Genomic DNA, 24,913 nt, shown 5'->3' with positions numbered 1-24,913 from the left:
ATCTCAAATTACAGATAAAGAGGTAAACAGAAGGGAGAGGAGCCTCGGGTTTGTTTTCATTTTCAAGTAATCTCAGTGGCAAACTTTGGAGTTGCTCTGGGCTAAGCTCATTTTGAAAACATGGTCATTAATCACTTCAGAAATTAACAGGGAGCTGGTAATTTGGAAAATCGTCCACAACTCTTTATGTCTGTATGCATGAATACAGCAACTAATGTAGCCTGATCATCTTTATAGAGTTTTGTTCTTCATCTTTTATTTACTACTTTAGTTTCTTCCACTGAGACCGTGAGACCAGCGCCCCACACAGCTGTAGCTAGTCTTGAGGTACACACTAGCTGACTATCCATCCAGGAAAGGCAACAGCCAGCTGGCTGCTGGCATGAACAAACAGATAACTTCTGTCTCTTTCCTTCAGTATGAGTGTTAATTGGGATCTCCTCTGTCCAATACCTGCTTTCATAAACTTGACATCTAAGATAGTCACTTCTTTGTCTTTCTGAAACTGAAGTTACTAGTTGTGTTACTAGGTGAAGTTACTCATGGAAGTCTTGCTCCTGAAGTAGCCAAGATAAAATACAGTCTTTGCTTACCCAAAATTTTAGGACAAAGTAAGGTCAAAAGATCTTTCAGCACAGCAAGGTGACACAAAAGCAGTGACACAAATCTCCTACCTTAGGCATGCCATCAGTCTCCCCCATAAGGTAGTCTATCAGCTGATTTGTTAGGGCTTCATCTTTTGCCCTTCCCACCTATTAAATGAAGACAGAAAAAATTATAATATGAAAGGAAAACACTTATTTATAAGAAAATATTCCATATGAACACATTAGGTGGCCCTCCTTCAGCAGGGAAGTTAGATGAGACAACCTTCAGAAGTTTCTTCCAGTCTCAACCATTCTGTGGTTCTGTGAAAGAGAGCAAGAATGGAGGCATATTGCAGGCTGGAAAGATCAGCAGAACTGAAGAATCACAGATGGATGCTGCTAAAATGGAAAATTCCAAACTCGGCTGTTTCTGACACACAGCCACCAAGATCTGCATGAATCCATAAACCTTCCTTTGAAGACTGAAATAACTCTGGTGCCAGTATTCATTTATTCTGCTTTTTAAATGTTTAGGTATCACCTTTACTGATACAGTTTTCCTTCTATTTGCAATCTGTCCCAACACCTCACTGATGCTAGGAAAATGTGACAGTACTGAAGGTGAACTTCTTGAAAAGACAAAGAATTGTTTGTGTAATCAAAGTTGCTTACTGTTTCAATTGCCATTTCTATAGCCAAGTTATCTTCTGTGCTTGGACTCTTCATAAAGTGCTTCAATGCCTGAAATGACATGGAAGAAAAGTTAAACCTGAGGCACGAGACATGAACATTTTCCTGATTGTTATCAAGTTATTTCTGTATCTTGTCAGACAAGTGGCACACTGACTGCTTATCTTGCCTGTATTTTATAGCCATAAAGATAACCACATACACTATAGAGGCAGCAGCTCCTCTTACAGATAGTCCTGCAAGAAGTTTGGTTTAGCACAGGGTTAACCAATATGGTTTAGCACCAGACTCAGTGGAGTTAGATAATGGTTGGACTTGGTGATCTTAAAGGTCTTTTCTAACCACAATGATTCTATGGTTCTAAGAAAGAAGAGTTGAGTCTTTGTCAAGTTCTGGTGTATACTTTCACCTAACTGTGAAAGATGTGCAGAGCAACACGGTGAGAAGCATCAGTGTACCACTAGACACTTGTCTATGCCCCAGCTGAAGAAGTGGTCACCTACAGTGGCTGTAATACCTTTTGGTCTTTGGTCAGTATGCAGAAGTAAAACATCCAATAAGCATCAGTTCACTGATTTGTAACTGATCAAAAGGAAATGTGTCAATCACCATACTTTAATGAACATTATTTCCTTTGTTAAAAGCAAAGCTTTAAGTCAGGGCATGCTACAGTATTACAGGAATTAATTAAGCAGCAGCCAAGTCAAGCTAATAAAAAAGAAATAAATGCTGCTTCTGTGTTTGTGATATTTAGAGATTTTTTGAGAGCACTGAATCATTGTAGTCAGCTCTGGTGAGGCCACAGCTTGAGTACTGAGTCCAGTCCTGGGCACCTCAATACAGGAGAGATGTGGAGGTGCTGGAGTGAGTGCAGAGGAGGGCAACAAAGCTGGGGAAGGGCCTGGAGAATAAATGAAGGGCAACTGAAGGAGCTGGGGCTGTCTAGTTTGGAAAAGAGGAGGCTGAGGGGAGATCTCATTGCTCTCTACAACTACCTGCAAGGACATTGTGGAGAGGCTGGTGCTGGTCTCTTCTCACAGGTAATTAGTAACAGAACAAGAAGGAATGGCCTCAAGCTATGACTGGGTAGGTTTAGACTGAACATTATGTATTTTTTTTCCCACAGGAAAAGTGGTCAGACACTGGAATGTGCTGCCAAGAGAGGTGGTTGAGTCACCAACCCTGGATGTGTTTGAAGGTTGTTTGGATATTGTGCTTGGGGATATGGTTTAGGGGTAAACCTTGTAGAGTAGGGTTATTGGTTGGACTTGGTGATCCTGAGAGTCTTTTCCAACCTGAATGTTTCTGTGATTGAGCTACTTGGAGCTTCTACTGCTATGAAAAAGTTCTGTGCATGGCAGTGTGTAACCCACAGAATACAATGTAGTTTACCTGTATTTTTTTACACTTTGTTAGTATCTCATCATTTAGGGCAGCTAAATTCTACTATAAACTGCCCTGGTCACTGGCTTACCCTTTGAGTACTCACCCGCCCATACTGACCACACAGCAGGAAAAATTTCCCAGCCTGAAAATGTTTCTTTTCTCCTTCAAAATATAGTGCAATGCTCTGATAGTCTTCATTGCTGGTACTTTCAGAAGCTGCCACAGAGAGAGAGCAAGAATAGCTGAGTATGCTTACTAATTAAGATAAAGACCTTGCTAAAGGAACACAGTCCTATTCTATAGGGCTTTTTCCTACTGACATTCACAGAAAATCAAACCCAGCTAGACTCAAATTATGTTTACATATATTTTCCCTATTTAATCAGACTACATGTGAGACATTATTTCACTGCATTGTTAGCTCCTTGTTGTTTCCATAGGTTTTACACCATAATGGGAATTCTGGTTTTTTAAAAGACAAAATAAAATGGCCTAACTGTGGCATACTAATGAATTCTTCCAGCAACAGTAAAACACAGCAAGTCTTTATGAGAGTATCACCTGAATTATTTTCACAGTTTGAGAATTTAGTGTACCTCTATCCCACAAGGACAAGAGCAAGGACAACAAGACCAATGTAACCATGTGGCAACAGGGAATACTAAAGTCTTCTAACCAAGACTCTGTTTCACTGTAAACATCTAAACCAAAGATAGCCACTACTCCAAAGTTAGTTTTGAAGCCTTTTCCCACCCACTTGGATTAAATTTGAGATGTTGGATAGAGAGAAGAAAGAGAGCATTGGAGCAGCAAGCAAGAGTGGCCACCTTGACTGGCAGCTGCAACAGTACATCCCCAAGCTAGCTGTTGCCAAGTGTTTAGAACTTCAATAATAAGAATACATGTTTTAAAGGGAGAGAGAAATTGAAAATGAGACAATTCTGTAGATATCTTTGTGGAACTGTTCCCACACAGAATGGTGCCTGGCACAGGTGAAAAATCTAACAGTTACTGCAAATGGACAAGCTGGTCACTAACTGATGATGGCCTGAAATAAAAGCTTCCCAGTAAGGTCTCCTTTTTGTCTCTCACTGACACAAAAGGAGGCCACAAATGGCTTTAAAGGGATAAAGGAAGACAAGTGACATACACATGTGAGAAAGGACCTGAAACCATGAAAAAGGGAAAAAAGGGGATAAAAGTCAAGAACTGAACCAGTACAATTCCTGGGTTTGGAAAAGCAGTGTTATCTATATCAAGGTCAAAGAATGGGATTCCCCAACAGACACAAGAGATTTGTCTAGACAAATGCTTTATCCCCAAGGATAAACAGAAAAGCTCTAGCAAAGGCAAGACTGCAAAGCAACCTGGACTGAGGACCAAAGGAGATACCCAAGATGAAAGCAAAGCAAAGCCTAGGCCATAGGCCCAAGATTGCCAAACCTGTCCATGGTGACTGGGTATGGAAAAGGCTGGCAAACAAGACTTCACATCCAATGTGTTGATTTCAAATTGTCTAAGCCATGTGAAAGAACAGCAAAATCCCTTCCAAGCAAACTATTAACCTGGAATACTCACTGATGATATCAGCATAGATCTCCATCTTGTTGTGCTGTTGAGCTAATGTGAAGGCTTCATTATTGCACTTGGACAAGACCAGAAACTGGATGGCAGAACCATAGTCACCAAGCTGCAGAAAGAATCTAACCAGAATGGACAAATTAATAATCTTTGTGCTAATTAAGATAATGAATACACCAAATAGTTTAGGAATATTGTGTATTTTGTGTCACATTTTTAAATTGATTTTATATTTCTATTATTTTTAACATGTTACTAAAATTAACTTAGCATAAATAATATAAGGCAACTTTGATTATTGTCTGCATTAATTACTTCAGATTAATATGATTTCAATCAGAAAGTTGAAAAAAATATCCAAAAACGTGCTTAGTTGTCCTTATTTTAAAAAAGTCAAATTAATAACTGAAAATAAATAGTTATTGGCCAAACACCCAATAAGCAGAGTCTGATACACTAACAAGCTTTGCCAGCTTCCAAGAGGCAATGGCTTCTTGCACCCTTTTGCTTTTTGAACATGTGGAATGTGACTGTTACCTGGCCACCATCTTTGCTCCCTCAAGAGACTGTGTTTCTCTCACAATGGTAACAGCCTTTTCAGGATTATTAAGGTGATCCAAACATAGTCGAATGACACTGTCCCACTGCTTTGCGTGCTCGTAAGCTATCACAGCTTCCTTGTACCTGCAAAATAATGGCTCCACATCAGCTTTTCTAACTTTGTATAATAATTCAGAATAGAATAGAATTAACCAGGTTGGAAAAGACCTTTGAGATCATCAAGTCCAACACCATGATCTGGATGAGGGGGTCGAGTCAGTCATCAGCAAGTTTGCAGATGACACCAAGTTAGGAGCAGATGTTAGTCAGTTAGAGGGTAGAAAGGCTCTGCAGAGGGACCTCGACAGACTGGACAGATGGGCAGAGTCCAACGGGATGGCATTCAACAAGTCCAAGTGCCGAGTGCTGCACTTTGGCTACGGCAATCCCATGCAGAGCTACAGGCTGGGGTCAGAGTGGCTGGAGAGCTGCCAAACAGAGCGGTACCTGGGGGTGCTGATCGACAGCTGCCTGAATATGAGCCAGCAGTGTGCCCAGGTGGCCAAGAAGGCCAATGGCATCCTGGCCTGCATTAGGAATAGTGTGGCCAGCAGGAGCAGGGAGGTCATTGTGCCCCTGTACTCTGCTTTGGTTAGGCCGCACCTTGAGTACTGTGTCCAGTTCTGGGCCCCTCAGTTTAAGAAGGACATTGGGACACTTGAGCGTGTCCAGAGAAGGGCAACAAGGCTGGGGAGAGGCCTTGAACACAAGCCCTATGAGGAGAGGCTGAGGGAGCTGGGATTGTTTAGCCTGAAGAAGAGGAGGCTCAGGGGTGACTTCATTGCCCTCTACAACTACCTGAAAGGTGGTTGTAGCCAGGAAGGGGTTGGCCTCTTCTCCCAGGCAACCAGCACCAGAACAAGGGGACACAGTCTCAAGCTGCACCAGGGGAGGTTTAGACTCGAGGTGAGGAGGAAGTTCTTCACTGAGCGAGTCATTCGTCATTGGAATGTGCTGCCCAGGGAGGTGGTTGAGTCGCCATCCCTGGAGGCATTCAAGAGGAGATTGGACGTGGCACTTGGTGCCATGGTCTAGTCATGGGGTCTGTGTTGATAGGTTGGACTCGATGATCCTTGAGGTCCTTTCCAACCTAAGTTATACTGTGGTACTGTGATACCATCTAATCAACTAAACCATGGCACCAAGTGCCTCATCCTGTCTCTTCTCAAACCCTTCCAGTGATGGTGACTCCACCACCTCCCTGGGCAGCCCATTCCAATGGTCAATCTCTCTTTCTGTGAAGAACAACTTCTTAATATCCAGCCTAAACCTCCCCTGGTGCAGCTTGTGTCCTCTTGTTCTGGTGCTGGTTGCTTATTAACTTACTTAATAATGAACTTGTTAACTTTCACAATATGGTGAGAAGGAACCATACAGTATTTCATTTCTGAAAGGTTACTGTCTGACACCTTCATTTCACTTTGCATATGATTGCCTTGCATTTACTATGTGTTTTTTCTTACATCATAGAATGGTTTGGATTGGAAGGAGCCTTAAAGATCATCTAGCTCCAACCCCTGTGCAATGGGCAGGGACACCTCCTACTAGAGGAGTTTCTTGTGTGAGAATAAAGGCAAAGACCACAGAAAAATGTCTAGCACAAAACTATTTTTGACCTACTCTGCCAGCATCTGTTTTGGCCTATTTTAAAAGCAGTTAATCTGTTCCATCAGTCCCATATGAAACCACTTGGGAGCAAGACAACAATAAAAGCCAAGCAGATGAAAACTTCACAGTTTTAAAAAACAGACTTCTGTTCTGTGAAGAAAACCAAGAAATTTCTTCTCACTATGCAGCTGACACAAATAACATTTTCTTGTCTCATCAAGGCAAACATTTAGGTCTGCTGCTGCTTCATATTATAAAGTATCATTCTGCAGCATATTTGCTTTCAGATAAGGACTTGTAGAAACTATATTCTGTGATCAAATATATCCTATTTTGGGTTTTCATCCCAGACAGCACTTTCACATTCAGTACTTTGCAAGTGCAGCCATTAAGGTGCAACAGTAATTTGGTTCTAGAAGGAAAACTTCTCTTTTGTGACTTCCTCCTCCTTTAAAAATCACAGCTAAGGAGTTGTTAGAAACAAACTGAATTTGAATACTCTGCAAGGTGGAATATTGCCTTGAGTGCAGTACTTCAAAATCTTTCATGATCTTTGTTAAAAATATATTAATGCTCAGACAGGAAAACCATCAATTAGAAACACTTCTTTGACACTAGTGGAAGGTCCTTACATTGTACTTTCAACCTTTGCACAACACTTTAAACATATTTCAGAAGATGTTTTCACAAGGCTATTTTGTGCTAAATAAGTCTTTATAAAAAAAGTATAGCAACAATAACATGTTTAAAAAGAGAAAAAAGCATTCAAGCACACCTGCCATCTGCTTCTTTGGCCTTTGCATATTGTAGGTGAATCTTTGGAGATGAAACATGAGGAAGAAGTTCACCAACTTTTGCCCTAGCAAGACAAGACGACAGTTATTTAATAGCTAGATACTGGTTTCAGGTTTGCCTCAGTAAAACAGGCGTATTTATACTTACACTGAAAAGGAGGCTGAAAAAGAAGTAATTGAACATAATGTGTGAGCTCTGAAGGCACTTAAATGTTTTCAAAAGCTTAACTCTATAAATGCAAGAACTGGAAATTACTTCATGAATATACAGGCTTAAAGAAGGACAGTGTCTTCTCTTTAAATGTGAGATGTGGAAGCATAGAATGCTATGGGTTGTAAGGGACCTTAGAGATCATGTAGTTCCAACCATGCTGCTATGGGCTGGGACACCTCCTACTAGATCAGCTTGCTCAAGGCTCCATCCAACCTGGCTTTCACCAATTCCAGGCTTAGAGCCTCTAGAACTTCTCTAGGCAACCTGTTCCAGTGCCTCCCCATCCTGATGCCACAAAATTTCTTCCTAATGTCTAATCTAACTCAATCTTCTTTCCCTTTGAAGCCATTACCCCTCATCTCGTCACTCCATACCTTCGTCAAAAGTCCCTCTCCAGGTCTCCTGTAGCTCCCTTCAAATACTGGAAGGAAGTGTTTGAAGAAGTGTCAGACCAACCATTTCTACCTCTGGTATTCTCTAATTAATCTACAGAGGCAGCACAGGGTTAAACCTGGAAGCTGAAATAATGTGCAAGAGTCCACAAGCCCATCAGTAAAGGTGCTTAAGACCAGAGATTGTACAAAGGACTCTAGGCAGTCAGAACCAGATTCTGTGAGTGACAACATCCACAACAGCAGAGTGTGGAGGAATGCAGAATTCTGTCAGTCCTGCCATAAATCTAGCTTTGGCAGCTGCACACAGTGATACGACCTATAAAAGCCAGCAAGCTTTCAAGACAAAGGATAGGAGAGACTGGAGACATGCTGACCTTCAATCTCACCTCTCTGCCTAAAAGGTAGAGCACTCCCCAGACTGAACCTCCTTCTGCCTAACAAAGCTTGCACCTCCCACTTCACAAATCAGGTCTATCATATGTAAATTACCTTGCTTAAAGTGTTCTCTTGGTCTGGTCTGATTTCACTGCCACTTCTCTGATGCAAAAATTACCCTTAGTAAATTAACATAATATTGCAACCTAATTTTAGAGCACTCAGAGAGAGGGGAGGTCTTTCTAATCTGTGCTCTGGTCAATTCTTAATATGAAAAGATCATAAAATATAATTAGGCAAGAATTAAACCTCTCAGTAATTTGTATTTTCTTCCACTGGAAGCTTGACAATAATCAAACTCACTTTAAAAATAAACCATCTAGTAAACATAATGCCAGTAATTTTGACTACTCTAGATATTTCAGTAGGGGGTTTGGACTAGATAATCTCTGGATGTCTCTTCCAACCCCCACCATCCTGTGATTCTGATTCTGTGATACAGACTCCACTTGAGACAGCAACTTAAGAATCATTTCCAACAGTCTGAATATTCAGTCTCAGCTATGTATTTTATAACTGAAGACATTTTATGAACTGAACAGCACTACAGAAATTAAACTACTACATTCAGTGCATGTCTGTGCAACTGCACACAGAGAAGGACTGGAAACTGCAAGTGACTTGAAACAGAACACATGAATAAAACAAGAGTGAAAAAAGGAAGACTATCTCTCATTTACAGCAAGACTGTATTTAAAACCTTGTAAGTTTCTAAGAGGACAATGTTCTTGTTTGAGCCTGGAGGAAGGAACAACAAAATCAAGGAAATGTAATTAATGAGAGTAATTTCTTCCCAAAGAGCAGCAGAGAAGCCCTCTGAAGGACAACATCCCCCTGCAAGCTGTACTTACCAGTTTTTACATCGGATGTACACTGATGCTGCCTTGTCATAGTATTGGCCCTTTTCATACAGCTGAGCAGCTTCTGAAAATTGCTACAATATTGGAAATTGTTAAAGTATCATTTCTAAAGAAAGGTCACAAATAAATGGCTTAATGAATTCATGTATTCAGCCTTAGCTGTAAGTCTTTGGAATACCTTCATACTCTCCAGAATAGCTCCACAGTCTCTTTTGAGTAACCTGCTGGGATGTTTAATGGCCTGGTTCACCCCTCGCCGGATATCTCCCATCCGAATGGACATCTGAGCCACCCCAGCAAGGCAAGCTTCATCATGTTCCTGGTACTGGCAAGGGAATGAAAACCAGCAGCTATACATTATACATCAGAAATAGAAGGCCACAAACAAAGCCACAGTAACCAAGCACTGAAATGAATTAACAGGACATTACATGGACTTAGTTAAATCCGTTTTGGTCACAAAATTCTTGCCTAGCTGCAGCTGTCACTTATTTGGCTTAGTTTTCTTCTTAAGCTTTAATTTTTATATTTTATTTCATCTGTCCATAGCAAGCATGCATGAGAAGAATCTTCTACAGACAGATCAGTACCTCCCTCCTCTTCCTCCAAATCCAACATTACAGAGAAACTACAAGCAGGATATTGCCTTTATTTATTAAAGGTGGTAAAGCCACTGATGTTTCATAAACCAAATGGCCTGAATTCAGAAAGCATGGCTGTGTCCTCTGCTGTGTTTCCCTCTTATCACTTAGGCTGTTTCAAAAGAGACATTTTGGAAATAGTGGAAATAAGGCCAGAATAAGGGAGGATTTACTGAAGATGTTTATTTTCTTACACAATCTCTGCTTGTATTTATATAGATAACAATTCAGTGAAGAACAGAAGGAATAATTACAACTTATTTTTTTATAACCATGAAAATTCTAGCAGTATTTTCTCTGCCATTTGAATGTCTATTAAGTGTCTAAATGTAGCCTGCAGCTAAAAAATAAATCTGAATTAAAATGAGTCTGCAACATGACAACTTAATGTGTAGTATGCTGTCACTACTAGAAAATAATTACCTTATTGTTTCCAGTGATTCCCTTCTCATAATGTGCCAGGGCATTAACATAATCCCCCCTAAAAGAAAACTGGAAGTTATATGGAAGAATATTTTTGTTAGGAATCATAGAATGGCTTAAGTTGGAAGGGACCTTAGGGTCTACTCAAACCTCCTTGCCATGGGCAGGGACACCTCTCAACTAGACTTGGCTGCTCGAGGCCTCATCCAACCTGGCCTTAAACATGTCCAGGGAGGAGGCATCCACAGCCTCCCTGGGCAGCCCATTTCAGAGGCCAACCACCCTTGTACTTCCTAAAATCCAATCTAAACCTACTCCCCTCATCTTAAACTACTCCCCCTTGGCCTATCACTAGATACCTTTAAAATAAAGCCCTCTCCAGCCTTCCTGTAGGATCCTTTCAAGTATTGTAAGGCAGCTATAAGGTCCCCTCAGAGTCTTCTCTTCTCTAGGCTGAACACTGCCAGGTCCCTCAGCCTAAAAGAGACAGTTACCTTCCTACCACAGAGACTATGCATGTATCCATCTTGCTTTAGGCATAATGACTCCATGTAAGCATGTGAAGTATGCAAAAGATGGACAATGAAGCAGCCCCCTCTCAGTTCTGTCATACTGAGATCAGTAAACCTCCCTCGAAAAGCAGGCAAAGCATCTAACTGCAAAATACACTTCAAAAATCTTATCTCTACATCTACATTTTTCTGGCAGATTAATGAAACTAACCTTCCAAAATTACTTAGAATTTGTAGCAACATAAGAAAACAACCTTTTTCCCCTGTTTCATTAAGTACACTAAAAAAAATTACAGATGGCTGCATAGCTTCAGCTGCCCCTGTTCCTTCCTTTCAGTGATCAACGAGTGTCCTCTCTGAGTGCCATAGGGAAGAAGCTGTCTAGAAACTCTTAATAGATAGGAATTTTTCCTCTTGGTTTAAACAGATCAGGTTTCATCTAGGAAGAATTAACTACAAAATACACTTCAAAAGCATGGTGAACTGTTAATACCCTCTCTCTTTCAAGGACTGGCACCCTTCAAATTCAACACTCCCCTGCCTAAAATCTGTAATAAAATGAAGGTGACTGGGTATTTAAAGACTGACAAAAGGCTTTCATCCAACACAAGAAATGTTAAACAGTGTGAACTCTCTGTGTTTTCCAAGCACTTGCCTGCAGCAATTTATTTAGTAGATGATATTATTATGTAGTGGACTTACCAGTGGCAAAGAACCCAGATATACTGAAATTAATCAAAAGCAACTATTATTTGCCAATATATGTCCCTAGCATGAAGTATTCCCTACACTATAGATGCAAGACCTCAGAGAATCCTCTCAGGTGAAGGATCTCAATTCTGTGCTCTACTTGGTTTAATATTATCACAGTATCACAGTATCACTTAGGTTGGAAAGGACCTCGGGGATCATCGAGTCCAACCTATCAACACAGACCCCATGATGAGACCATGGCACCAAGTGCCACGTCCAATCTCCCCTTGAATGCCTCCAGGGTCGATGACTCCACCACCTCCCTGGGCAACCCGTTCCAATGACTAATTACTTGCTCAGTGAAGAACTTCCTCCTCACCTCGAGTCTAAACCTCCCCTGGCACAGTTTGAGACTGTGTCCTCTTGTTCTGGTGCTGGTTGCCCGGGAGAAGAGGCCAACCCCTTCCTGGCTACGACCACCCTTCAGGTAGTTGTAGAGGGCAATGAGGTCACCCCTGAGCCTCTTCTCCAGGCTAAACAATCCCAGCTCCCTCAGCCTCTCCTCATAGGGCTTGTGTTCAAGGCCTCTCCCCAGCCTTGTTGCCCTTCTCTGGACATGTTCAAGTATTTCGATGTCCTTCTTAAACTGAGGGGCCCAGAACTGGACACAGGACTCAAGGTGTGGCCTAACCAAAGCAAAGTACAGGGGCACTATGACCTCCCTGCTCCTGCTGGCCACACTATTCTTGTAGTGCAGCTTTGCAAAACTTACGTGAATTCCAGCTGTGCTGCATATTCCTTTGATATGAAAGGGATTTGGTCTGGGGCCAAACGTTTAGCCAGCTGAAGTGCAATGTCCCAGTGCTGCAAGTCTTTTCTCATCTGTTAAAGAGCAGTAAACATTTCCTGGTGCAAGTATCAAATTCTGCATTCTAATATAGCCTTGATATTATTCTATATACAAATATAGGGGTAGTATTCTAGAAAGATTCAATTTGTGAGACATTCATCCTAAAGGAATGTCTGTCAGTCACACAGTGGCAAGAACAAAACCATAAAGGGGCAGAATAATAAGAAAGTAAGATGTTCCCACATTAAGGTGGAGATGAAAACAGCAGGGAAAAAAGAAATGACACAGCTTCAACGAATACCTCAAGTGCAGCTATAGGACAGGAGGATGCTAGATATAAATCCTGAGCCAGATTAAAATCATTAGTGAACATGGCGAGATGTCCTGCTAAAAGGTTGCGGTCTTCTATCCCCTGCAAAAATACACAAGAGGTGCAAAAGTAGTCCAAAAGGGAAAAAAGATAAACATTGTAAGTAACATGATCTAGTAAGCACAGGAAAACAAAATATCCTTACATTTCACAACCATGTGATCTACAAACCAGAAGAAGCCCTCACTTCTTATTGTAGCTCAAAGCCACTACAGCTAACACTGCCTAAAGGCAGCAATGTACACAAGTACGTATTTAAGGCGCTATTTCATGCACACTTTTAGACAGATAATTGCAATCTGTTTGGGTTTTCTTTTTTCTAAGTAGTAACAGTGGCCTTAAACATGTAAAGGCTTCCAAATGTTCAAGACATGAATAAATTCTGCTGCTCTCAAGTAAATGCATGAAGGAATGCTGTGCATTCCAGAAGAGACAGCAACCACTTGAAGAGAAAACCAAGGAAGAGTTACATGGTTTGGACACTTTATCCTCTGTAACTATTAACCCTCTTGTGAACATTTCACATTCCATAAAAAAAAACCAGCAAAATGCCTGCAATTCTTCATGAAGAATTAGATCACTGTATTTCCTAATTCAAAAAAGGGACCTTCTATTTTACCTTTATTTGCTCTAGTGACATCACCATCCCAGGATTACCAAAGGTCCGATAAACTCGTATCGCAAAGTCCACCTCCATGTGATGCAAGCAAGCTTTGGCCAGCTCGTTCCAACCAGACTTGTCATTCAGAAGCCTGCACACCTCCCATGCTTCAGAAAACCTACAGACGGTAAAACACACTGAAAACTAGTAGTACTCGTACCTAAAATTCCCTCTCGACACTGTTCTTCCTGATATTACAGTAGGACATTAAAAGCATTTACTTATAAGCCGTGGAGGGAGATGTGTCAGGAAGAAAGACAAAATACAAACACAAAACTTACAATTCTGTTTCTATCAAACTTTGCCAGGAAACTATCTGCTTGCCCTGCTCTGGCATTCTCTCCATTGTATTGATTTTGTGTGGCTTCATTTAGGTGGGAGTATGCAAGAAGCACCTTCAGCCAGTTTTGGAAGAGCCACTGTCACAGAACCTCAAATCTGTCTTGAAAAAAATTACTTCTGTTTCACTTGGCAGTGGAAAATCAAATAAATCACCACTGGGTCACTGACTTTGTTCAGACAGCTACATGGACTCATGCATCAATCTAATTTATCAACATCCAGCATGACATTTTTAAATCACTGTGATATGCTGTATTGAGACACAAGGACAGGAGAAAACAATTTACACCAAATAATTAAACCACAGATGTACCTTTTCAACATTAAAGTTTGAGTAAGCATTCGTGTCAGCTCATTAGGTCCAAAGTCTTTCAGATTGCCAAGGAAACTGTGAGTGCTGAGACAGATACTGTTTGTTTTTCCACTCTGAGTCTGACAAGTTAATTCTCCATTATACAACAGCAAAGGTTTATGGGAAAAGGGGACTTCTGTGCCACCTGCCAAAATAATCTTTGATCCTCGATTCAAAGATTAGGAAGAAAAGAAGACAACACTTACAAAAAATCCCTACGTGGTAAAAAGTGTAGCAAACATTACAGCTGAAATAATGTCATTCCAGGTCTCCAGTTGCATTTGTCACCATCTATCCTACAAGGCATATTTTTCAGTACACATATAGAACTTAAATTGTCTAAGCTAGCAAGGTCATTTTCCAGCTATTTCTAGGTAAAATTCTTAAGGTTCCTCTGTCAGAGATAAGAGAAATTGCTAAGATTACAGTTTGGGTTAGCAGTGCAAGTGATTATGTGCTTTGTCACCCTGATCCTAAGACTTTCTCATGAACATTTCAAAATAGGAGTTGAAACACACTGTGTAAATTTCAGAGGAAGGATGGGAATAGCAAGAAGCTTAGAGAATTAAGACCAAAATGTCTCCCTGGAACATTACAGAGAAACCTACAAAGCAACCACTTCTCTATTCATCAGCTGCACTTTAAAACTTCTCTAACACCATTTATATTTATAGGCAGTTATGAAAGTATTTAAGATAAGTGAAGACTCAGAAAGTGCTTTACTTTATTAACCGAAATACTAAGTTTATAAAAGCATTTACCCTACCTTGAATGGCATCCTTATGAAAAACATAAGTGTACACTTTATCATCATCAAAAGCAACAAAAACCCCTTTATCCATTGGCCAGTTTTCCCACAGGATTCCTTTAATAGTTGGTGAGAAGTTTGGAATCTCATATAATCTATCATTTGCCTACAAATAATGCAAAAGTAAAATTACTAGCAAGTGAATAAAGAGATGAACTAAATATTCATCCTGGTTAGGATTAAAATGAAAAGAAGAAATATAAATAGTGCAGAAATATGAAAACTGTATTAAGAAAAAGTTTTCTTGTAAGCAGTGACTCTGAATAGCAGCAGTTTAACGCAGAATGGAAGTAAATGGAGAAAATAGCCTTTTTACCAGGGAAGGGCAGTGAAACTGCTTGTTAACAGGCTAAAATACCTGTATTTGAATATACAAACACATAGGCTTCTGAAAATTACTGATAAAGAATTTAGTGAATTAAATTGTGTTGAACTAGTATGACTGATTTTATTTCCTTACATGGCCATACATTTATCTTCAATCCTCCTGCCAAATTTCTTCAAGCCTAATAAGGTGGAGTGACAAAAGCTTCTTCATTCTTGTCATGGGTTAAAATGAGTATTTGCTGCTGTTATTCAAAACCATTCTGCCTCATGCCAGCTTCAAAATGTAAGTGCTGGTTGGAACAACGTATTATGGGGCTTAAAGGTCAGATTGTATCATGGGAGGTTTCCCGTTCTGGTTGCGGCTTTTGGGTTCAGGGGGTTTAGGTGTTGGCTCTCTTCTGCTGAGATGGCAGTGGGACAGGGGAGGGATGGGGGACTAGCTCCCTGGCTTGGATTTTTAGCTCACTTGCTGCTGCTTTCTGCTGTGCTGCTTCTACAAATAGGCTAAGGTAATTGTGCATTGTATTATTATTATCTCATTTATTCAGTAACATCCTATCTCAACTCTTTATCTCAGCCCAGGGCTTTTTTTGGTGTTACCTTTCCTTCACTTCTGTGTCGTAGGAAAAAGGCTGTGTTAAACTAGCACAGTTCTCAACATCAAAAGCCTGCTTTTAAATATAATTACACGGATATCTCACACTGACTTACTGGGCAGTAGACAAAGCCATCACTTTTGTCATCTATGAAAGCCAATCTGGTTCCACTGGGATCTGGGAAAATTTTCCTCACACTGACAGAATGCCGATACTCATTCACATATTGCCAGTCTTCTATGTAGAAATAACGAATAACTCCAGTCTGATGAGAAATAACAGGACAAACCAATAGTGACATCAGTAAGAGCAAAAGGGTAAGGTCTTGCACAGAAAATAATCCACTGTAAACTGCTCAGAAGCACAATTGTTTTTTGTTTTTTTTTTTTGCTAAAATGATGAGCAAAAGTCAAATAACTCAGAAATATATTCCAGCTAAAATGGTCTTTAAAAACAGAAAAGATACTCACATCTGTACCATATATGAGGAAGTCACTAGTTAAAGCATGGCACAAAATTCTGTATTTATCATCATCTGCTGGGAAGAGACGAGTTTCTCGTTCTTCCTGAGAATCCAAGCCTTCACTTTCTATCTAAACATAAAGAAGACATTGAAGAAGACTTCACTGTTAACAATGATGTGTCACAGTCTTGCCTGTATCAGACTGGAAAGAAATGAGGTGAAAACAAACTGGCATGTTCATTCCTTAAAAACCCAACATCTGCCTCTGTCACTTGCCCACAGAAAGTTAAAGAATAAAGCTAGTCAAATAGTTCCCAAGAAAACATATTTTATTAGTCTGTTCTAAACTATGAAGTCTAAAGGAACTTAGCTTTGTTTTAATTAGCTAGCAAAAACATTGTGCAGAATTTCTATCTCCATCAACTGACTCCATTTTCTCTTCTTTTAAAAATGACATTCACTTGTTCAGCACAGAGCAGCTTTAGGTCAGCACTGCCAAAGCTCTTACCATATGCAACTGGACTTTACCCTCAAAGAGAGCAGCAGCATAGTCAGAATTCAGGTGCATACTCGCTACTGTCCCCAGGTACTCCACATCTTTAAGCTTTTTTACATCTGAAAAATTCAATTAGAAAGGTAAAAAAATATTTTAATTTTTATGGGTCTTCACTTATCTAAATTTCCAGCTGAGTAACCAGATGCTAAAAGCTCACAACTTAGCAGAGATCAGTTGCATGTAGGAAAATATTTTTCTTAGCAGTCAGAGACCATAAACCAAACTGAAAATTTAAAGCCTCTGATTGCATAGTCCCTAGGTAGTTTGCCAGACTACTTAAAGGTATGGTCAAATAAGATCTTAAAAGCTTAAAAGTCCTTCATTAGTTAACAACTTGATCTGAAAGAACAACAGAAGAGAAACATTCTATGTTTCATAACTTTGAACTTGAAGTTCTGTTACTTACAATGCCTTGTCATAACTGCTTCAGTTTGTGAAGATCATTACCCAGTACTAATAAGAGCATGGCAACTCAAGTTGTTATTGTACACTCTGGAATGTTCAAAACTGCTAAACACAACATCCAGTTCATGAAATAAGAAACAATGACAGAGTAGCTTTAAGACAACTAAATTCATGCTTACTGGTCTCTCCAAGTCCATAAAACCAAGCTCGATTGTTCATTCCTACAGCCAAATGGTAAACACCAATAGCGACAAAACTGGGCTCTACTTCAACAGAGACTGTGACTGGTTGCTCCTGTAAAACAAAGCAAAATGAAACAAAACACAACAAAGCAAACAATTTTCATTTACTATTAATACTACCTTTACTTATAGCTAAATTAAAAGGAAGAGGTCCTCGTACTTGCTCCACATGGTTGGCTATAGTGACTTCAAGGAGAGAAGTGAGGTATGCAATCCGTGTGCCACAAGAATCTCCAAGGATTGGAAGCTTTGTCAAGAAAATGTGGAGGGATCCTCTTCGTGTAGATACTGCCAACAATTGTCCATCATCTGTCCAAGCCACCTGATCTACACCTAAAACATTCACATGTTTTTGCATTAAAAAAAACCCATAAATCCTTTAGCTGCTGAAACCCAATAAACAATTATTTTGCTTTAAAACATGAAATGGGAATTCACATCTAGGAAAATATGTACTCAAACATTAGCAATTAATGTAACTCCAAGATTAAATGGAATCATTCAAACCAAACTCATAATTTCCTAAATTACTATTTTAAGAGTGAAAACTTTAAAAAAAAAAAAAAAGAAATTAATTTTTTACAGACCCCACAAGATGAGATAATGGTGGTAACTCATTACCCAGGAAGATAGTCTTGTAACCATGTTCTCAAAGCTACAGGCATAAGTGCTGTGTATCAGGATGAGAACAGATTACGTATCATGTATGTCAGTACAAGAGGTGCTGCAAAACAGAAAACCCACCAAAAAAACACTATGGAAAGAAGCAGTTAAATCACAGTCATAGACCAGTTTGGGTTGGAAGGGACCTTTAGAGGCTGTCTAGACCAACCCCTGTGCAGTCACCAGGGACATCTGCAATCAGAGAAGGATACTCAGAGCCCCGGGGATCCAACCTGGCCTTGAATGGTTCCAGGGATGGGGCATCTACCACCTCTCTGGGTAACCTGGAACCACTACCTTCAGTGTCAAAAATGTCTTCCTTCTTTTAGTCTGAACCTCCCACTTCTACTTTAAACCCATCATCCTTTGACCTGTCAAAACAGGCCCTGCTAAAAAAAATAAATCTGTCCCCATCTTTCTGACTGGCCCCTTTAGGCACTGAAAGGCCATAAGGTGGTCTTCCTGAAGCCTTCTCTTCTCCAGGCTGAACAACCCCAACTCTCTCAGTTTATTATTTTACTGATCTGAATATACTGCACTCCAGATTCAAAAGCCCAAAACCCTAATTGATCAAATATTCTGAGAGCTGTATTTCTCTATACTTTGAAGAGATAAAATAAAACATGTTCCCATTTTGGTATGGGTCACCTAATCAACACAAGTTGGGAGAATTTATGTAAATTCTCTATTTACACAGTTTTTCCAACAACAATTCTTTCCATCATGTAAACACAGTTAACATCAAAGTTCTGGTTTAATAGGTTTGTAAGATTCCTATCCTCATGGAGACTGGTAACATACCTTTGTTTTCATCATCCAAGTTTATTATGGCATACATTTGTCTCAGGTCTGACAGATCATGGATTTTAATGCTAAAACAAAAATAAACAGTCATTCTCTCTAATCAAAAACTCAGTCATCATAAACTAGAAGAAAGCCAGCCCAATCAAGACAGCCTAATGGAATGAAAAAGAGAGCACAAATGCAAAGTGCCTTTTGTTTCCAAAAGAGCAACATACACTCACTGCTACCCATAGCTTTAAATAGCATACCATGGAAACACAGAAGCATTTTGGTTGAAAAGGACTTTTAAGACTATTGAGTCCAACCATAATTGAACTCTACCAAGCCGGTGCTAAACCATGTCCCTCAGCACCACATCTCTGAGGCTTTTAAACACCTCCAAGGATGGGGATTCAAGCACCTTCCTGGGAAGCCCGTTCCAGTCTTTCACAACCCTTTTGGTCAAGACGTTTTTTCTAATAACCAACCTAAACTTCCCCTGGTGCAACCTGAGGCTATTTCCTCTCATCCTCTTGAGAAAATCAGTGTGATCACCATGACTGTACAAAAGGATTTGCTCAGAACTAAAACCTCAGGAAAAGGCACAAATCCCATTCAAAAGAACTCAAGGGTGGGAAACACCAATTATTCTGTTTGGAAAGGTTAGGTTAAGAACACGCTCCTGATGGACAAACACTGCTTCAAATACAGATCTGAATAACTGGCTTTCAGTCCTGTTACACACAAAAAGGGACAGTGAGAGTTTACTTATGCTGTCATGTTACTCAATCAGTGCTAAAGAACCCCTGAAAGAAATTACATTGTACAATAGCTAAGGTGCTTGAAGTTATACCATGGTTATACCACTTCTGATGATCAAGTGTCTTAAACCAGCAGTCTGTTAATGTCATACATAGAACTGAGGACAGACAGAACAGTCTGACCCCTACCATCACTCAGCTCCTTTTTTACTCAATTCAGGTATCAGAAAAATCACCAGAAAGGGGAAAAAAAGATAAAAAGAGGAAAACAAGGTGGAAAATTGTGGGGGGAAATGGGGTGTGGAGTAGCAGATGAAGAGTTAAAGGAGATATTCTACCACATGCATGATACATTTTGGAAAAACTCCAGTTAGTTTGTTTCCTTTAATTGCTTAAACATTTATACTTTTGTCTACAATCCAGTAAGACCAAGCACCATGGAGGAGGATACCCGGCTATCAACATACCCAGTACAGCTTGAAATGAATTGTTCTGCTATTGCTAAGCAGATGTTTCTGTCCAATCACTACATTATAGTAAAGAGATCTGGGTGTTTTTGTAGCCAAGTAACGCAGCAGAAAAATGAAAGAATCAAAAGGAATAACAGACACTAAAGTTTGATTCATTAGTTTTTAAAAAAATCCCCAACAATAAAGTTAATTACAACTGCAGAGATTTTAGTCAAAATTAGCTTCTATCTTTAGGCAGAGGGGCAATTCCACAGAGCACTTAATCTCATCTTCTCTGAACTGACTTCTTAGGGAGCCTTGGAGTGTCAGGTTGCTCAGCTTTAATGCCCAACAACTACAGTTGTGTGAGATGAATTCCACTCTTTATGGATCAAACTTCCACTTACCAATTGTCTCCACATGATGCAGCTTTGTTTAATGACTGGGATATAGCAATGCTGCTTAGATTGTCCTTGTGGTTATGAGCTTGGAAGATTTCTTGACCTATCTCACGAATGTGTGTAGAAATGACTACAAAATACCCTCGTGAGAAGCCAATCATTATGTAGCCATCACCATACCTGTTAAAAATAAAATAAGAGATGTATTTATGCAATATGCAAAATGTGTTTTCTTTCAGACTGCTGAGGTAACTGACAGTGTATCCCTTTAAAAGGAAAGATAATCAAATGATGGGAATTTACATGTGTAAAACAGAATGAACTAATCACACAAACAGAATCACTATGGTTGGTAAAGACCTTCCGGATCATCATATCCAACAATTATCTTAACTCCACCAGGTCCACTACTACACCATATCCTTAAGCACCAAACTTATATAGTATAAAACAGTTCAAAGACAAGATCAACCACAGGTTCTTAAAGGACAAATCCATGTTTGTGCCCAGAGTTCACTTGTAAGTTGGTTTATTTTCTCTTCTACATTCTATAATGCCGTTTTGCTTTCAGGAAGCTGTATATATGAGAGGGATGTCAGGAGAAAGACCTCTGGAATCTTCATATAAACATGCCAAATAGTGGAAACTTAAATTTCAAACTTCTGGCTGACTTGGTTCCATCCAAGCTATGCTAAAAACAATGCCAGTCACTGTGCCCTTAGGGCATACTACTGCAAACACAGTGGAGGTACCAAAGCTACAATCTGTATTTCATACAATCATAGAATCACCTCTGAGATCACTGAAGTCCAACCATCAACCCAACAGCATCATCTCCACCAAAGCATGCTCCAAAGTTCCATGTCTGGTTTTTGAGCACCTTCAGGGATGGTGATTCAACGACTTCCCTGAGGAGCCTGTTCCAATGCCTGACCACTCTTTCAGTAAAGAAATTTTTCATAGTATCTAATTTAAACCTCCCTTGGTGCAATTTGAGGCCACTGCCTCTCATCCTGTCTGTTTACTTTTCCACAGTGTCAGGTATTTCTGCCTTCACCTTGTTATTTCTAGTTACAGGCTGTAAGAATGAATTCATACAGCATCTCATCAGCTTAGCTGCAAAAGAGTCACTGCAAGGGAAACAGCCCAGGTATGCCTTGTTGGACATGTGGACACAAATTTAGAAGCATACAGCTACAGGTGTTCTCACACAGTTGCAGTGTAAAGAAATAAATGCCAAATCCATGTTTACTGAACAGGCAAGACAGGTGTCATCACTCAAAGGTACAGAAATAGTATAGCTGCTTTCTGGATGCAGAGTTGAAACTTCCAGCTTGGGATTTCTTCAAAGGAATATTACCAATTGGATTGCATGGAGGTGAGGCTACAAGAACTTTGCATGACTTTGTAAATCAACAAACTAGCTGAGAATACAATTCCAGCCCTAGCTCTTTCATCAGTTATTCATCCAAACAGAAAACAACCTACAAAAGCCTCAGTTTAATTTACTGTTAAGACAGCAGCACTGTAAGTATCCTAAAACTGGGCATACCAAGAGTGATTATATTAGCAAATACTAGTTTTAGAGCCACTGAATTGTCAACTACAACAGATATAAACTGCAGAATTGTTTGTGTTTGTAAAAGAATTATTTAAAAGGCTACAACACATTCAAGAAAAATCCAGTGTAAGCAAGAGAGATGATTTCCTTGTCAGCATTTATCAGATCTATTGGGAAAATCCTCAGCTTGTTAATATCAGATTGCGTCATTAAGAAAGTTCTGCTCACCATCTGTAGGTTACAATACTGCCATAAGGCTGCTGAAATTTCAGATCGATGGGGTTATCAGGATCATTCAAGTTAAAAAGAAAGAGAGTCTTCTTGCCGACCACTACGCTAACCTGCCAACGAATGAAAAGAGAAATTAACCTGGTGAGAATGGTGTCACCTTAAAATAAGACCCCACATCTTCACTAAAAGTATGAGATTTAGGAATTTCAGTAATCCTGAGGAATCCCATGGATCTGAACTCCCAATCTTTACCAACAGTGGAAGAGATTTTCAGGATATTCCCCCTGTGAGTTAGTGGTTCACTAAATGCAAGCCCAGGAGAACACACATCTCAAATTCAAGACTTTTCCCTAGAGAAGCATTAAGCCAGTTCCATTTCCTCAGAGGAAAATGCAGCAGGTCACATGGATTTATCCTTTAGGGCTACTCTCACTTGAAGTATAATGTGTTTTTTGACCCACAGAATTTTTGTCTGGAAGCTTGAGGGGATGACTAGTCAAACCACTGCCATCTCCAAGGGCCTTGCTGACATTCCAAAGATAGAAAGACAATTCCATAAACCCCAGCCTGTTCAGTGTGTATTACACAAGCAATATTTACAGTCTGGCATCAGTCTAGGTGAATGCATTTTATCTGAGAAATCCCACAGAGATGTTGTACTTCAGAGTGGAACACAGGGTGAACTTTGGGGGTTTTCAAAAGATTTTGATGAATAGAGTGTGTGCTATTATTAGGCAGCTGTGTGTAAACCACTCATTTTAGAAAAAGCAAGAAGCAACTTGTTCAATCTTAGCCTTTGATACTTGGAAGAGCTATTTACAAATTTATTTTACCTTGTGCTCCAGCGTTTCTTTTGGAAAATGACACATTATTCCTAAACTAAGAGCCAGACAAATGAAATACAAAGCTGGAATTTTCACATTGAGGGGAAAAAAAAAAAAGGCCTATAGAATAGAATAAACCAGGTTGGAAGAGACCTTCAAGATCATCGTGTCCAACCTATCATCCAACACCACCTAATCAACTAACCCATGGCACCAAGCACCCTGTCAAGTCTCCTCCTGAACACCTCCAGTGACAGCGACTCCACCACCTCCCCGGGCAGCCCATTCCAATGGGCAATCACTCTCTCTGTGTAAAACTTCCTCCTGACCTCCAGCCTGAACCTCCCCTGGCGCAGCCTGAGACTGTGTCCTCTTTCTGGTGTTCTGGTGCTGGCTGCCTGGGAGAAGAGACCAACCTCTGCCTGTTTACAACCCCCCTTCAGGTAGTTGTAGAGAGCAATAAGGTCACCCCTGAGTCTCCTCCTCTCCAGGCTAAGCAGCCCCAGCTCCCTCAGTCTCTCCTCATAGGGCTTGTGTTCCAAGCCCCTCACCAACTTCGTTGCCCTTCTCTGGACTTGTTCCAGCAAGTCAACCTCCTTCCTAAACTGAGGGGCCCAGAACTGGACACAGTACTCGAGGTGTGACCTAACCAGTGCAGTGTACAGGGGCAGAATGACCTCCCTGCTCCTGCTGGCCACACTGTTCTTAATGCAGGCCAGGATGCCATTGGCCCTCCTGGCCGCCTGGGCACACTGCAGGCTCATGTTCATCCTACCATCGACCAGCACCCCCAGGTCCCTCTCTGCCTGGCTGCTCTCCAGCCACTCTGACCCCAGCCTGTAGCACTGCATGGGGTTGTTGTGGCCAAAGTGCAGAACCCGGCACTTGGATCTGTTAAATCTCATGCCGTTGGACTCTGCCCATCTGTCCAGCCTGTCGAGGTCTCTCTGCAAAGCCTCTCTACCCTCTAGCAGATCAACTCCTGTCCCCAGCTTGGTGTCATCAGCAAATTTACTGATGATAGACTATGTTGGCCTGAAATGCCATAAATCACAGAATCAGAATGGTTTGGGTTGGAAAGGACCTTAAATATTATCCAATTCCAAACTGCTCTGCAGGGACAGGGACACTTCCTACCAGACCAGCTTGCTAAAGGCCCCATCCAACCTGGCTTGGAACACTTCCAGGATTGGAACCTCCACAACTTCTTTGGGCAACCTGTTCCAGTGCTTCCCCACCCTCATGGGGAAGAATGTCCTCCTGATGTCCAATCTAAATAGAGATTCTTCCCATTGGAAGCCATTATTCCTTGCCCTAGAAGGTATTTATCTGGAATTACAAACTCAAATTTGGACCTGTAACTCTTAAAGTTACCTCAAATATACAAAGTGTGTTTTCTGCCTTTCAAAACAGTTTCCTTGTAATTCCACTGCAGCTTAACAATGCAGGATTGAAGAAATACTAATTCTTAAGCTCTTCTAAGAAATTACAGGAATTTTATGTTGCAGAGCAAGATGTTCACTCCAATACTACTTACTGTTGATCCAGCTTTCAGTTTGTGGTGTTTTTCTGATCTCATAGTAGCAATTTTGACAAACGTGCCCCATTTTGATCTGCCACACTGCATATACAGTTCTTTGTTTATCCTGTATGTATTTAAGTCCCTGCACACATCTCCATTAACTGCCACTGCAAAGCTGCTCTGCTATCTGTCACTGACCACTAGACTTTCATGAACACATCCTTAATGAACAAAAAATTATAGCTTTAACAGTAAAGGATAGTTTTTCTTTTCCAAAAGAAAAATCTTTAACACAAAATTTTAAGTCAAGGAGGAACAAATCGCTTC

General features: G+C 40.4%; 1 protein-coding gene across 2 annotated transcripts in view; it reads right to left on the bottom strand.

Annotated features, from left to right (window-relative positions):
* WDR19 (WD repeat domain 19) overlaps positions 1 to 24,913 on the bottom strand; it is a 43,577-nt gene that overhangs the window by 11,694 nt on the left and 6,970 nt on the right. For both annotated transcript variants that reach the window (XM_068137574.1, XM_068137575.1), the window contains exons 8-29: positions 22,238 to 22,350; positions 20,455 to 20,628; positions 18,856 to 18,926; positions 17,552 to 17,724; positions 17,329 to 17,443; positions 16,697 to 16,803; positions 16,196 to 16,318; positions 15,841 to 15,990; positions 14,761 to 14,908; positions 13,956 to 14,160; positions 13,259 to 13,418; positions 12,571 to 12,681; positions 12,192 to 12,301; positions 10,215 to 10,272; positions 9,329 to 9,475; positions 9,142 to 9,224; positions 7,228 to 7,311; positions 4,782 to 4,928; positions 4,242 to 4,366; positions 2,767 to 2,879; positions 1,260 to 1,328; positions 675 to 752 (exon numbers count right to left, since the gene is read on the bottom strand). In XM_068137574.1, coding sequence (XP_067993675.1) covers positions 675 to 752; positions 1,260 to 1,328; positions 2,767 to 2,879; positions 4,242 to 4,366; positions 4,782 to 4,928; positions 7,228 to 7,311; positions 9,142 to 9,224; positions 9,329 to 9,475; positions 10,215 to 10,272; positions 12,192 to 12,301; positions 12,571 to 12,681; positions 13,259 to 13,418; positions 13,956 to 14,160; positions 14,761 to 14,908; positions 15,841 to 15,990; positions 16,196 to 16,318; positions 16,697 to 16,803; positions 17,329 to 17,443; positions 17,552 to 17,724; positions 18,856 to 18,926; positions 20,455 to 20,628; positions 22,238 to 22,350 — 2,664 coding nt within the window. The remainder of the gene's footprint in view (positions 1 to 674; positions 753 to 1,259; positions 1,329 to 2,766; positions 2,880 to 4,241; positions 4,367 to 4,781; positions 4,929 to 7,227; positions 7,312 to 9,141; positions 9,225 to 9,328; positions 9,476 to 10,214; positions 10,273 to 12,191; positions 12,302 to 12,570; positions 12,682 to 13,258; positions 13,419 to 13,955; positions 14,161 to 14,760; positions 14,909 to 15,840; positions 15,991 to 16,195; positions 16,319 to 16,696; positions 16,804 to 17,328; positions 17,444 to 17,551; positions 17,725 to 18,855; positions 18,927 to 20,454; positions 20,629 to 22,237; positions 22,351 to 24,913) is intronic.

Source organism: Melanerpes formicivorus, unplaced genomic scaffold (genome assembly GCF_026170545.1).
Source record: "Melanerpes formicivorus ecotype bairdi unplaced genomic scaffold, bMelFor1.0.p_v2 SCAF_4, whole genome shotgun sequence".
In the NCBI taxonomy this organism is placed as follows: domain Eukaryota; kingdom Metazoa; phylum Chordata; class Aves; order Piciformes; family Picidae; genus Melanerpes; species Melanerpes formicivorus.
The sequence above is the reverse complement of the archived record's forward strand: the minus strand, read 5'-3'. Positions and strand labels throughout refer to the sequence as shown.